This window comes from Balaenoptera borealis, assembly GCF_965194805.1.
Source record: "Balaenoptera borealis genome assembly, chromosome: 4".
NCBI lineage: Eukaryota > Metazoa > Chordata > Mammalia > Artiodactyla > Balaenopteridae > Balaenoptera > Balaenoptera borealis.
This window is the reverse complement of record NC_138861.1, coordinates 107583716-107599759: the sequence shown is the minus strand read 5'-3', so window position 1 is coordinate 107599759 and position 16044 is coordinate 107583716. Positions and strand designations below refer to the sequence as shown.

Here is a 16044-nt window from a genome sequence, read left to right as displayed (position 1 = left end):
ATTTTAAAAGTCAGTATATTTAAAGTACTTAAAACACTATCCAGTATGTGGCACTTGATGTATGTCAGGTAACACAAGGCATTTTACTTGTTGCCTCTTATATTGTTTCATTAACCATTAGCTATCCACAGAGATGTGGCCAAGATGGTGGAATAGGAAGACACTGAACTCACCTCCTATCACAGGCTCAGGAAAATTACAACTATTTACAGAGCAACCATCTATGAGAACAACTGGCAGAAAGACTGTCCACAACTAAAGATATAACAAAAAACCACAATGAGATGGCTAAGAGGGTCAGAGACACAGTAGAGTCAAGACCCACACCCCTGGGTAGATGACCCACAAATGGAAAGATAATCTCAATTACAGAGGTTCTCCCCAAGGAGCAAGGGGTCCAAGCCCCACATTGGGCTCCCCAGCCCAGGGGTCCTGCACCTGGAAGACGAGCCCCTAGAATGTCTGCGTTTGAAGGCCAGTGGGGTGTGCATATGTGAGACACAAGTGGGCTCCACTCTTAAAGGGTACACACAAAATCTCAATCACTCCAAGTCCCAATGAAGAAGCAGTAATTTGAAAGACATCTCGGTCAGACAAACTTGCAGATCCTGGAGAGACTCCCTGAGAGGTAGGAGGGAACTGGGACTCCCCACACAGACATAAACACTGGGGGTGCCATTTTGGGGAGCTCATTCTACCATTAGGACACTGGTTCTGGTAAGCACCATTCTGGAGTCCTCTCTCTAGTCTATTAGTGCAGGGGGCTTAACAGCACACCTGGTGTTGAACCACCACCAACACAAGGTACCCCCAGCCCCTGCAGCCAGCACCAGCCCCAGGACCCCCTGGGACACGCAGCTTGCCACTGTGGGACTCAGCCCCAACAACCAGTGAGCCAGCAGCCACCGCACAAGGCAAGGCCCAGCAGCCAACTGGGCCAGGGGCCAGCCCCACCTACCACACACCCAAAGTAGTCAGCCCCACCACAACAGAAGGGCCCACACAGCCCACAAAGAGAACACCCCCTAGAATATATAGCGCTAGTGAGCAGAGGGGAGGGTGCTGCTGGGCTCCATTAGATGTCTCCGACAGACGGCCACTTCTCCAAGATCATAAAAGCTAAGTGACCTACTAGATACACAGAAATAAACAGAGAGTTAGGCAAAATGAAGAGACAGAGGAATACGTTCCAAATGAAGAAAAAAGACAAAACCCCAGAAGAAGAACAAACCAAAGTGGAAATAAGCAATCTAACCCATAAAGAATTCAAGATAATGATCATAAGATGCTCGACGAACTCAGGAGAAGAATAGACGAACACAGTGAGAAGTTTAACAGAGTTAGAAAATATAGAGAAAAAATAAACAGAGGTGAAGAATACAATAAAAATAAAAAATACACTAGAAGGAATCATCAGTAGATTAAATACAGAGGAACAGTCAGTGAACTGGAAGACAGGGTAGCAGAAATACCAAAGCTGAAAAAAAAATAATTTAAAAAAATGAGAAAGTTTAAGAACCTCTGAGACAACGTCAAGTGCACTAACATTCACATTGTAGGGGTCCCAGAAGGAGAAGAGAAAGGGGCAGAGAACTTATCTGAAGAAATAATAGCTGAAAGCTTCCCTAACTTGGGAAAATAAACAGACATTCAGTTCCAGGAAACAGAGAGTCTCAAAGAATATGAACTCAAAGAGGTCCACACCAAGACACATTATAATTAAAACAGCAAAAAATTAAAGATAGAGAGAATATTAAAAGCAGCAAGAGATAAACAACTAGATACATACAAGGGACCTCCCATAAGACTAAGAGCTGACTTTTCAGCAGAAACCCTGTAGGCCAGAAGGGAGAGAACTGATGGGAAAAAAAAACAAACTTTAAACCAAGAATATTCTATCTGGCAAGACTATCATTCAGATTTGAAGGAGAGATAAAGAACTTTACAGATAAGCAAAAACTAAAAAGACTTCAGTACCACTAAAACAGCTTTACAAGAAATGTTAAAAGGACTTCCCTAAGTGGAAAAAATAAAAGGCCACAACTAGAAATATGAAAATTACAAAAGCAAAAGTCTCATCAATAAAAGCAAACATACCATAAGGTAGTGTATCAACCACTTATAAAGCTAGTAGTAAAATTAAAAAACAAAAGTAGTAAAATTATCTATAGCCACAATAAGTAGTCAAAAAATACACAAAACAAAAAGATGTAAAATATGATATCAAAACATTAAATGTAGAGAGGGAGGTAAAAATGCAGGGTTGTTAGAATGCATTCAAACTAAAAAAGATCAACATTAAATAATCACATATACCTATCTATGTATCTTCCTACCTACCTCATGGTAACCTAAGACCAAAAACCTATAATCAATACACACAATAAGAGAAAGGGATCCAAACATAACACTAAAGATAGTCATCAAGTCACAAGGGAAGAAGACAAAAGAAAAAAAGGAACAAAACAAACTACCAAAACAACCAGAAAACAATTAACAAAATGGCAAAAAGTACGTTACCTATCAACAATTACTTTAAATGTAAATGGACTCCAGTCAAAAGACTTAGAGTGGCTGAAGAGATTTTTAAAAATAAACAAACAAAAAAGTAACCATATATATGCTGCCTGTAAGAGACTTATTTCAGACCTAAATACACACACAGACTGAAAGTGAGTGGACATAATAAGGTACTCCATGTGAATGGAAATGAAAAGAAAGACAGGTTAGCAACACTTATATCAGACAAAATAGACTTTAAAACAAAGACTATAACAAGAAACAAAGAAGGATATTACACAATGATAAAAGGGGTCAATCCAACAAGACGACATAACAGCTATAAATATATATGCAGCCAACAAAGGAGCACCTAACAATGTGAAGCAAATATTAACAAACATAAAGGGAGAAACTGACAGTAACACAGTAATAGAAGGAACCTTTAACACCCCACTTACATCAATGAACAGATCATCCAGACAGAAAAGCAATAAGGAAACACTGGCCTTAAATGATACATTACACTAGATGGATTTTAAATATATAGAGAACATACTATCCAAAAGCAGCACGACACACATTCTTTTCAAGTGCACATGGAACATTCTCCAGGACAGATCACGTGCTAGGCCACAAAACAAGTTTCAGTAAACTTAAGAAGACTGAAATCATATCAAGCATCCTTTCCGACTACAATGCTGTAAGACTAAAAATCAACTACCTAAAAAAAAAAAAAAAACCCACACAAGCACATGGAGGCTAAACAATATGCTATTAAATATCCAATGGATCACTGAAGAAATCAAAAAAGAAATTTAAAAAATACCTGGAGACAAGTGAAAATGGAAACACAATGATCCAGTGTCTATGGAACTCAGCAAAAGCAGTTCTAAGAGGGAAGATTATAGCAATACAAGCCCACCTCAGGAAACAAGAAAAATCTCAAATAAAAATTTAACCTTATATCCAAAGGAACTAGAAAAAGAAGAACAAACAAAACCCAAAGTTAGCAGAAAGGAAGAAATAATAATGATCAGAGGAAAATAAATGAGACAGAGACTAAAAAACAATAGAAAAGATCAATGAAACTAAGAGTTGGTTCTTTGAAAGGTAAACAAAATTGATAAACCTTTAGCCAGACTCATCAACATAAAAAGAGAGTCCAAATAAAATAAAAAATGAAAGATGAGAAGTTATAGCTAACACCACAGGAACACAAAGAATCGTAAGAGATTATATTGAGAACAATTATATGCCAATAAAATGGACAACCTAGAAGAAATGGAATAAATTCCTAGAAATGTACAATCTCCCATGACTAAATTAGGAAGAAACAGAAAATATGAACACACCAATTACCAGTAATGAAATTGAATCAGTAACCAAAAAAACTCCCAGCAAACAGAAGTCCAGGACCAGATGGCTTCACTGGTGAATTCCACCAAAAATTTAAAGAGGAGTTAACATCCATCCTTCTCAAACTATTCCAAAAAACTGCAGAGGAAAAAAATGCTTCCAAACTCATTCTACAAGGACAGCATCACCCTGATACCAAAACGAAAGACAACACGTGCAAAAGAAAATGACAGGCCAATGTCACTGATGAACATAGATGCAAAAATCCTCAAGAAAGTATTAGCAAACCAAATTCAACAATACATTAAAAGAATCATACACCATGATCAAGTGGAATTTATCCCAGGGATGCAAGGATGATTCAGTATCTGCAAATCAATGAATGTGATAACCTTAAGAAACTCAATAAAAATCATATGATCACCTCAAGAGATGCAGAAAAAGTTTTTGACAAAATTCAACATCCATTTAAGGTGGGTACAGCTTGGAAAACTATAAGACACTGATGAAAGAAACTGAAGAAAACACAAATAGAAAGATATACCAGACTCATGAATTGGAGGAATTAATATTGTTAAAATGACCATACTATTCAAGGGAATCTACAGATTCAATGCTATCTCTCTCTATCAAAATACCAATAGCATTTCTCACAAAACTAAACAAATAATCCTAAAATTGAATGGAAACACAAAAGACCTTGAACAGCCAAAACAATCATGAGAAAGAAGAACAAAGCTGGAGGTATCAGGCTTCCTGATTTCAAACCATACTACAAAGCTACAGTAATCAAAACAGTATGGTGCTGGCATAAAAAACAGACACACAGATCAATGGAACAGAATAGAGTCCAGAAGTAAATTCACACTTATATGATCAATTAATCTATGACAAAGGAGGCAAGAATATAAATGGGAAAAAGACATCCTCTTCAATAAACAGTATTGGGAAAACTGGAGAGTTACATTAAAAAAGAATCAAACTGGACTACTTTCTCACAACAAATACAAAAATAAACTCAAAATGGATTAAAGACTTAAATGTAAGGACCCAAAACCATAAAACTCCCAGAAGAAAACACAGGCAGTATGCTCTTTGACACTGGTCTTACCAATAGCTTGGATATATCTCCTCAGGCAAGGGCAATAAAAGCAAAAATAAGCAAATGGGGCTACATCAAACTAAAGAGCTTTTGCATGCAAAAAAACAAAAAGAACTCTCAGCAAAACAAAAAGGCAGCCTACTGAATGGGAGAAGATATTTGCAAATGATATATTTGACAAAGGGTTAATATCCAAAATATACAAAGAACTCATACAGCTTGACATCAAAAAACCAAACAACCAGATTAAAAAATGGGCAGCAGACCTGAATAGACATTTTTCCAAAGAAGACATACTGATGGCCAACAGACACATAAAAATATGCTCAACATAATTACCAGGGAAATGCAAATCAAAACCACAATGAGATAACCACCTCACACCTGTCAGAATGGCTGCCAACAAAAGGACAACAAATAACAAGTGTTGGTAAAGATGTGGAGAAAAGCGAACCCTCATGCACTACTGGTGGGATTGCAAATTGGTGCAGCCCCTATGCAGAACAGTATGGAGAATCCTCAAAAAATTAAAAATTGAACTGTCAGCAATTTCACTTCTGAGTATTTATCCAAAGAAAACAAAAACACTAATTTAAAAAGTTATATGCACTCCAGTGTTCACTGCTGCATTATTTATAATAGCCACGAGATGGAAGCAACCTGAGAGTCCATGGAAAGATAAATGGATAAAGGTGATATATATATATATATATATATATATATATATACACACACACACATACATACATATATATATACGTATATATGATATTACTCAGCCATTAAAAAAGAATCTTGCCACTTGAGAAAACATGGATGGATCTAGAGGATACTAAGTGAAATAAGTCAGACAGAGAAAGACAAATATGACATGATTTTACTTATATGTGGAATCTAAAAACAAAACAAAAACAGTCCCATAGATACAGAAAACAAACCAGTGGTTGCAAGAAGGGAGGAGGGTAGGGGAATTAGGTGAAGGAGATTAAGAGGTACAAACCCTGTTATATAATAAATAAGTCATGGGGATGTAATACACAGCATAAGGAATATGGTCAATAATACAGTAATAACTTTATGTAAGTAGAGGTGGTTACCAGACTTACCACAGTGATCATTTCATAATATATGCAAGTGTCAGGTCATTACGCAGTACACTTGAAACTAACATAATATTGTACATCAACTATATTTCAATGAAAAATAAATTTAGAAGAAATTTTAAAGCATTAACTATCCTTAATAATGGAAAAGCAGTAATATTTAAAAATTAAATGCAGATTATGCCATCTCCCCATGAAATGGGTGGGGGTAGTGGGGGTGGTAGAAAAACAGTGAGTTTCCACATGCAATGTGCTCACATGTTGAAGTCAGTTTGGTTCAAGACTGCCACGTCCTATTTAATGGTTTTCTAATATCAAGTAGCACAGGACAAAGCAAAAGGGGGGCACCTCAATTACCTGGAACCCCTGGGAAATAAGCTGCTCAAATTAATTAATTTATGAAGAATAACATTTAAGCCAAGTCCCAAAATATCATTTAATCATGATTTTTTCCATTAAGTATTATCAAAAATTTTACTCCCCAAATATTACACTGTTTTCTGATTACATGAGTATAAACTTGAGTACTCCCTTGATGACTTGGGACCTGGTTATAGAGATGACTAATTTTACCATGCAGTTGGATGGGACTCACTCCAGAAGACTTATTTTAGTTTGTTTTCTTGAAATAGTCCCTGATGTCAACTTTTCAAATAAACTTTATTAAACACTTAAGGAAATAAAAGTACAGTAACGACAAAACAGTCAATCTACAAAATAAAACTTCTGACCCTGTAACTGCTCACTAAACTCAGATTTCCTCTCAAGTTCTCTAAGGGAATCCAGAACGTTTTTTCCTTTGTGCTTAGGCCAGACTTTTAAAGGAGGCAGCTAGGCGCAGTAGTGCCAACAAGAGGCATGAGGACTTAAGCTAAGAGACACAAACTTAAAGGGTAAGATGGTCTGCTTCTACAGCTGCCTTATCCTCCATACAAGAAACTTGAGGGGTTCCATCTTATATTTCACAAATGTTAACAGCAATGGAATCAAAATGAGAGAACTCTTAGAGAAAGGTGAAACTTCACAGTCATTAGATGTCCTTCCTTAGAGGTGATCTTCCCTCACAGTATTTAGTTCAAATGTTAGTTAAATTTAAAAGCACAGTGACTCTCCTTATTTATTTTCTCATCAAATGATTCTTCCTTCATCTTTAGACAACTCTGTGTAAAATAGTTTTCTCTTAGCCTGAACTGAAATCTATCTATAGTTTGTATCTTTCCTACTCTTCCTCTTCCTCAATAAAACAAACAAACAAAAAATACCTGGGACCACAAAGAACATAATTGCAAGATTACCTTCTCTTCCACAGCCTTACAGATATTTATAAAAATAGATGGCATGCTGCTGACTATTCTCTTCTTTGTGACATAAATTATACATAACATGACATAAAATTGACTCAATATGTGCCTTTCTGAATAACAGGTCTCCATTCCAATTATTATATCAAACAGCAATGAAGACAAGCTTACAAATTCAAATTCTGACTATTGCACAATAAATTTCAAAGAGACAATTCAGCTCAATAAAATCAGGTATCTGTCTAAAACTATTCATTTGTCAGGGTCATGATTTCATGGGAGTTGAAAAGACCTATTTAGTCCTATTTCACAGTAAAGTAACCCTGGATTGAGATTTACAACAAAATCAAAACACAAAAGAAATTACTTGGTAAAGTCCTCAAAGTAGATTTTATTTATACATTTCTTCAAATGACTGTGGAACTTTTAAAAACCCCTCCCCCAAATGTGACAATTTACGGACAGTGGTGGGAACCAGGGGTCTTTGAAGAAAGCAAATACAAAGACACTGGTGCTGTGCCAGCTCCCTGAGCTAACACCAAGAAGCCAATTTATTTTATAATCTTAAAGAATCTTATATGTGGATATGTTTGAATTGGCCCTCTGAGAATTGTTCAAATAAAGGAAACATTACGGAAAAGAGACTGGTTTCCAAAATGTGCAGTCTCTGAAAATAAAACTTCAAAAATGTATATCTGAAAAGATCTGCAAGGCTTGGTACAGTGTTTATCTATGAAGAGAACCAATAACCCATTAACTTCAAAACTCAAAATAATCTAAAAAATACTTTAAATGGCATGGCATTAGTGACATTTTTTTTCAAAATATTTAGTTTAAAAGAAATCTGATAAAATTGTTCTCACCCTATGAAAAGACCTAATCCCTTTCTAAAACAAAAATATGATTTGTAAGAGAAACAACACTGTACAATTCACTGGTAAATTAAGATTTCCGAGGCTGTAAGAAATGGGGCCAAAACAAGTCACACTCAAAAAGGGATGATTAACACAAGAAATGTGCTATAAGTAAAGTGCATGAAAGGAAGCCTGCTCAGCTAAATGAAGTAGACAAAGGTCAGAAGTCAAGGGTCATTCGCCAGAGCGGCAGCAGGCTCGAAAACCACACTGCAAATTCTGGCATCCACTGGCGGTGTCAGCATGAGGACCTGTATGAAAACAGAAAAGTGTGAAAGGAGGAATTTCTTATCACACAAAAATAATCTTGCTAATGAAAGAAGTAAAACACTTATTTTTTTTTAACTAGTAATACATTTGTAACATAGAAGTAAAATCCCACAATGAGCATATAAAAAATTATTCAGCACAAAAATCGCCAACAGCAGTTTGACTTTAACTAATATAGGTAAATGAAAAAGAAGAATGAAAAGAAGTAATTTTTTGGCAACAATCTTACAAAATAAAAAATCCAAGAAGAAAAGAGATAACCCACAGAAGCAAGACTGCCAGGATAACTTCACAATGGATTTCTTGTATCATGAACATCTTTCCTAGAAATATAATTAAGGCAAAAACAACCTTATCTGTAATAGATAAGCTAAAGAATCCAGTATTGAGCAATTATAATAAATATTATATTCAAAATTTTTGTTAAAAATAAACTACGTAGATATAGCCTTAACATATTTGCCATATTGTTATTTAACATCTGTACCCAAAATAAGTCATGTGATAGGGTTAGATGAAATTATCTTCCAGAATTAAATATGTAATGAATGAATAATTAAAAACATATCTAAGACATAATAAAAATTATGATTCCATTACAAAGAAAAGTAATAATACATTTGTGGAATAACTGATTTTATTCCAATCACATTATGCTACCCAGACACTAGATTAAAAGATCCATTAGGGAACATAGCTGAGAATTAGAAAGTATCAAAGAGATATCATGGCGCATATTCAAATGTCAAGTACTCTGAATGAATCACAGTTTTCATAAAGGCAAGCAAATGTGGAAAAAGACATTTTAACTATATTGAAGCCTTTCAGTATGTCTGCACCATGAACAAAGTTAATTAGTTCTTTCATCAATTAGAACCAAAATACTTCCATTTTTGGTATGTAAGGACCATAAAAGTACATGAAATATAATTTTATTATAGAAAATAATATTTATTTTATCAAATGGATTATAATTGAAAAATCATAGTACCCTGGAATGATATCAAGACTTTATCTCAGAAAAATATGTTAAAAATTAGCTTTGCTTTGTTTTTTGAAGTAGCAATCCATTGCAAAAGAAGGCGATTATGCTAATACCAACATAAGAAAATAACTACTTGCAAATAAACACATAGAACACACTTATTTACCAGAATTTAACTTTTTTTTGTATTCCTGAAATGGCAATATACAAAATACAAAGGACTAATTTCTTAGGATATACAAGCAATGAAGTATAGCATTCATATATTTCACTAATGGAAATAATAATGTATCTTTAAGAAAAGAAACTAATGAACTTTACAAGCACAGTGGAACTGCAATAGCTTATGATTTCATTCATTTTCAAATACTTATGCTTAACTTTTAAAGTAACGTAATGCCTGGGATACGGGGAGCAGGTATGGGAATGGGCAATGGTATATGAAAAAAGATTGGCCACAGGTTTATAACTGCTGAAGCCAATGATCCATAAAGCTTCTTTATATTATTATGTTTATATATTTTAAATGTTCCATAATAAAAGTTTAAAGTCATTTCAAATATAAAATTGAATTACCACGAGCTCATTTTTTATTTAATCAAAATTAAAATCTATTCCATTTTGAAAATGAAAAGTTAAATGTGTCAAATACTTAAAATTCATAAAGTAGCATTTTTGTTAAGACTACTTTCTCTTAAAATAAGACACAATGCTAGTCATCTTAATCAAAGAATCAAAATGAAATTTCTTAGTACATATTATCAGATATTTATTAGAAATGCTCTAGTGGTTTGAAATCCTGTGGTTTGAAAATCTTCTCGCACTGACAACCTCTGAGCAGGTTTTCCCTTTGAATACATTTTCAGCTTTAACTGATATTCCCCACCTTCCCTTCTTAGCTTGCCTTTCCTCACCCTTTACACTGGTTACTGCTTTGCCTGCCAATCACCTAGTAGAGCCTTTCTCCAAGAGCCAATCTCCTACCTCACTATCATTGCCCTGCCCTGACACAGTCCCTGTGATGAAATGCTTAAACTGGTGGCTTTTGCAAAAACATATCTATCATCTTCTCAGTATATAATTCTATTCTGAAAGGGAGAAACATGAGGAAAGAGACATGGAGACTTTGGTACAATATTCCAAACTGAAACTCCCTACAATATTTCAAAATGTCTATACTCCTATTTTTAAAAGGACAGAAAGGTAAGGAAGAAATTTTATACTGAAATCAGTGGCCTAGGGAAAAATCGTAAGTGACGGCTGAAAGCAATCAAAGTAAAGTATGCTACTGGTTTTCAAGAGCCTCAAAGGAGCCAATTGGATCAAGGAATCTAATCAAAAGATTCATATTTTTCCAAACACAGGCATACTTCGTTTAATTGTGCTTCACTTTATTGCACTTTGCAGATACTGCAGTTTTTACAAACTAAAGGTGTGTGGCAACCTTGCACTGAGCAAGTCTATTGGCACCATTTTTCCAACAGCATTTGCTCACTTCTTGTCTCTCTGGCACATTTTGGTAATTCTCACAATATTTCAAGCTTTTTCATTATTATTATATTTGTTATGGTCATCTGTGATCAGTGATCTTTGATGTTACTACTATGACTCACTGAAGGCTCAGATGATGGTTAAAATTTTTTAGCAAGAAAGTATTTTTAAATTAAAGTATGTACATTGCTTTTTTTAGACAATGCTTTTGCACTTAATAGACTACAGTACAGTGCAAACGTAACTTTTGTATACACTGGGAAACCAAAATATTCATGTGGCTCACTTTATTGCAATATTCACTTTATTATGGTGGTCTGGAACCAAACTCACAATATCTCCGAGGTATGCCTGTACCACACAGTTTTTCACCAACCTCCCCAAAAAACAGAGGCCCAGGATCCTCAGTCTCCACTCCAGTGACCTGAGTCACTTTTTGTTCTCAAAGTCTAAGGGATGGAAGTAGGGATAATACGGGAAGAAAAATGTAGGAATAAAAATATGTGTCCTATATTTGGTAGAAAGGAACCCTATCCTGGTATCTGTCAGCATCTCCTTGTTCATCACAAAACAAAGTTCACGCTCATATTGCTATAAAATGTGCTCCCTTTCTCAGATACACACCAGAATATCTTAGTTTCAATGGAAATCTAAGGGCATAAATTGTACTTAACCAACAACTGTAATACTAACTACCTCAAAACTACAATCCCATCATAAGGTGAATGACATTCCAGGTGACTGATCCTAAAAATCCATAAAAGTGATATCATCCATGAATGGGTTTTATTTTGTTGAAGGCCTAGGGCAAAGCAAAAGTGAAGACAACCGCTGTTTGTAAGTTAGTTTCATACTGTAGAAAACAGGGGAGAAAGCAATTTCCAAAGCATGGAAATCATAAGCAATGTTAACAGTTAAGACCCTTAAGCATCACAGAAGGACTACTTAGAAAAGGGAATAAATGGACAACAGAATAAATAGGCAACAGAAAAAGTGAGGTAGAATTAGAAAGAAACATGACTAAGATATGTTGGGTTGCCAAGTATCTCAAGTAGACAGCTGTGCTTCCACAGACACGGAATTTCAAAGGTAAACATCTGACTTATCACCAGTAAATGTCGATCTTGATATGAGATAATAAACCCAATGGTTATAATAGATGAGGGCTAAATTACAGTAAAGGATAATAAAGAAAACAGAAAAATAACATTTGCATAATCATTAAATAACATCTGTAAATGCATGGTAAAAATAAATTTTGTAAGAAAGCTTTTTTTAAAATATTAGTTAAGAAGAGCTATAATGGTAGGTATTGTTATTTTCCCAAATTTTTATTACTGAATTGTTTGTTTTTCCTAGATTTTAAGCATATTACTTATGCTGTATATCTGCACTTACCTTCACTTACCTTTAATTCCTCTTTAACTTAAATTAGAAACATAAGAGAGCAAATCATCTGAAACTGTGTCACCTACTATGATCTAATCTATCTTAATTCATGAATTAAACATACATTGAAATGCAAATCAGTACAACAAGTTTATTTCCTATCATTGTTCAAATGTTCTTCAGAGCTCTAAAACTAGGCAATTCCATCTAACACTTCTTAAATGACAAGGAATTGTTTTAATGTTATGGCTAAGAAGCCTTTTTTTATACTTAAATCTTAACTTTTTTATCAGTCAAATAACAAATTTAAATGTCATGAAGAATCATTAAGAAGAATAAAAATGGCATTTTATGTTAATGCTTAGTACAGTGTCTTGCTCACAGCAGACACTATTTGAATATCTGATTACTAATTTATCTTCTCCAAAATCTCTGCTAATGCTTAGGAAATAGAAAATTTTGTTTTACTTATCACTTTTTAGTTAATGAATATTATTTATCAGCATTTACTTATTTTAGTAAGTAACCTGGTAGTTAACTAAGTAAACTCTCTTTTGACAAAATACATTTTTAGTTAAGTGTTACTCTCAAATATTAAAATACAATGTGTCACCTAAATATGCTCTCTGTTTAAGAACATGTATAAAAATATTGATTACTTTCAGAAATAATAAAAATAATAATAAAAAGGGAGCTAAATATTTACAGTCACTAAGTATTTATTGTACAAGTTGAATTGTAATGAAAGATACTGGATGAATCCCGTGTCATCTTGCAAAACTGGATACAATGCAACTTTATTCTAACACTTTCTAGTGTCCATATGGCCTTTTAAGGAAAAGATTGTATCAGGGCATTGCTTTAAGAGCAACTGGCTGGAACTCTGGAACATAAGTTCACATGACAAGTCACCCTGTAAACTTTGAAGGATTTCCACTTCCCCCAAATCATGCTTTAAGAAGCTGTAAAAGGAGACTTGGTATTGAATTATACAAGCACAGTCAATTTCCTTTCAAACATTTTAAAGTCAGATATGTTCATTAAAATTCATTTATTGAAAATTACCACTCATTTATCAAAAAAAATCTTAACATTCTACAAAAAGAATGTAGCAGCTCCTTTGGAACACTTTAATATTTATATATTCAAAACCAGTCAAGATGAAAGGAATTCTAACATACTAACAAAGTGCAAATTTTTAAGTATTTAACTTTATCCCAACATCTAAATTATTTCAAGAAGTTTTTTAAAAAAACACACACACACACAAAAGTAGTAGGCAGATCATAAAAATGAAGTGAAACCCAATCCCCCCACCAACCCAATAACATCTATATAGCCCAAAATAAGTATAACAAATTAGGTTCTGAGATTTATTCCCACCAGCATAACCTATGCTGAAATCAGTGTAGACAACTCAAATGCAACCTACCAATTAGGTGTTTTTCCTACAAAAAATAATTGTTTACTGATTACTTTTCATAATATATCCTATAAGCCTTAGTAAGTACACCAGTCAACCTAGAATGACATAACCGTGTATTAAAAAAAAAAAATCTCTTCATTGCATCCCCAAAAGAAGCAAGTGCTGCACTGTAGCACTCACACTTTTTTTTTGTACACTTGGCAGGTTGCAACTAAAATGACATTAATTTTCCCCATTCCTTCTTATACACTGAAGGCAACAGAGAGCAAAGAAATGCTCGAAGTGAGTGTTGCTGTTTCAAGAACATGGGAGGTCATCTCCTGCATCACCAATGTGATTCAAGAAACAAAAGAGCTGCTATCTCCTGTCTCTTCATATACATTTTAAGAAAAATCTAATCTCTGAGAAACAGCAGATTTGCTAACTTCTCTGCCTACTGGTATGTCGTTAAAGAAGATAACTATTCCTCTAGTCTTGCTGGCGTCTGTCAATTTTTCTGCCTGAGAGACTCCGTTTATCTTCCCATATCTTAAGGTGAACTGGACTCTCAAAAATAACAATACATGATGTAAAAAGGCACAGTAGAATCTGAACCATGTAAATTTTTTCCAATTATAAATACAGAAGGTTGACTTGCTTACTAATAATTGAGGAGCAGCTTTTTATGCTTCAGGACTTCAGTCTCTACCAGTGATTATCAAATGCCCAACAGGGCACTGAACGTACTTTGAAAAAGCACATTAAACAGTCCCATTGCAGGGCAGGAATAGGCTTAAAAAATAAAACAAAACAAAAAAATCAAGAAATGTTACCTGATGATTGTTAAAAGTAGGTTCAGGGCTCAATCTCCATAATACTATAGGAATTTTAATCACATTTAAAGCACCTCAACCTCTTCCCAATACCACACTCACCATCCTCTTCAATCTTCCAAGAGATTTATTTGGAACCAGATTCAGGGTCCCTGAGGAGTTCACATTACCAAAGTCCTCCTTTTTCTAGTACATTATGAAGTTTTCTTGTCCTACAAGAAAACTGACTCTATCATCCCTAAGAATTAGGTGTATCTAGAACAGCAATACTCTGTATTGTTAATGAGTGCTCTTTCACTCTAGAGGAATTTCCCAAAATTTTATAAGAATTTTAGTAATTCTATAAAAACTTGTCACTTTGGATTGATTAAACTATTACATATTTCTAAAATCTGGCAGAATGGATAGTTGAGATATCTCTCCAAAAGAAAACTTATCTTTAGAAAGATAAGAAAACTTATCTTTAGAAAGATAAGAAAACTTATCTTTAGAAAGATAAGAAAACTTATCTTTCAGACTAAACCTGAAAGTAAAAATGTTTGGTAATTAGAAATCTAGAAAACAAAATAGAAACCCTAAGAATTTTCAGAACTGTTAAAAATTTTTAAATCAACTCCTCCAAAATTATCCCATTGTTAAAAGGCATTACCGTTAATGTTGTCACAGTAGTAAAAGTATTCATCATTTAGAGAAGGACATGCTGAAACCAAATCCTGCAGGCCTGCACCAGTTACAGTAAGACAACCAGAGAGATTAAGGTGCTCCAAATAAGGTAGCCCTCCTCCCAGAGTCAAAACCCTGTAAGAGAAGCAATTCAACAATTAGAATTTATTAACAATTAAAATGTATTATAAAATATATGAAAACTTATGTATTCCTATGGCCCAATGGACTATTAACAGACCTTTCAATCTGGTAATGAAAAATTAAAGTATTTCTATAAAACATGACAACTAACTTCATCCTTAGGCAGGATACATTTAACAGAAGCATTTCTGAAGACATTCAATAAACAAGTCTATGAAATGTTCTTTATAAGAACATTATAGTAACTCAATTCTTACAGGAAGGAAGTAATGAATCCTGGAATTGTAATCTTCACTCTCCTACTAAACTGTCTAAGTAAAAATTATCAAGAAAATTACTAAACAGTTTGGCAGTTCCTCAGAGTTACAGAATCAGCATATACCCAAGAGAAGTGAAAACATATGTTCACAGAAAAACTTGCAAACAAATGTTCACAGCAGCATTATTCATAATATCCAAAAAGTGGAAACAATCCAAATGTCCACTAATGCATGAGTGGATAAACAAAATTTAGTATAAATATCATGTAGCCATAAAGTACTGATACATGCTACAGCATGCATGAACCTTGAAAACACCATGCTAA

The 16044-nt window shown here is 34.2% G+C and overlaps 2 protein-coding genes across 3 annotated transcripts in view; one reads left to right on the top strand and one right to left on the bottom strand.

Moving 5' to 3' along the window:
• Nucleotides 1–16044, top strand: part of BST1 (bone marrow stromal cell antigen 1) — a 249487-nt gene that overhangs the window by 107632 nt on the left and 125811 nt on the right.
• Nucleotides 7728–16044, bottom strand: part of FBXL5 (F-box and leucine rich repeat protein 5) — a 48782-nt gene continuing 40465 nt past the window's right edge. For both annotated transcript variants that reach the window (XM_082389496.1, XM_082389495.1), the window contains 2 exons: nucleotides 15301–15449; nucleotides 7728–8529 (listed from right to left, as the gene is read on the bottom strand). In XM_082389496.1, coding sequence (XP_082245622.1) covers nucleotides 8453–8529; nucleotides 15301–15449 — 226 coding nt within the window. In that variant the 3' untranslated portion in view covers nucleotides 7728–8452. The remainder of the gene's footprint in view (nucleotides 8530–15300; nucleotides 15450–16044) is intronic.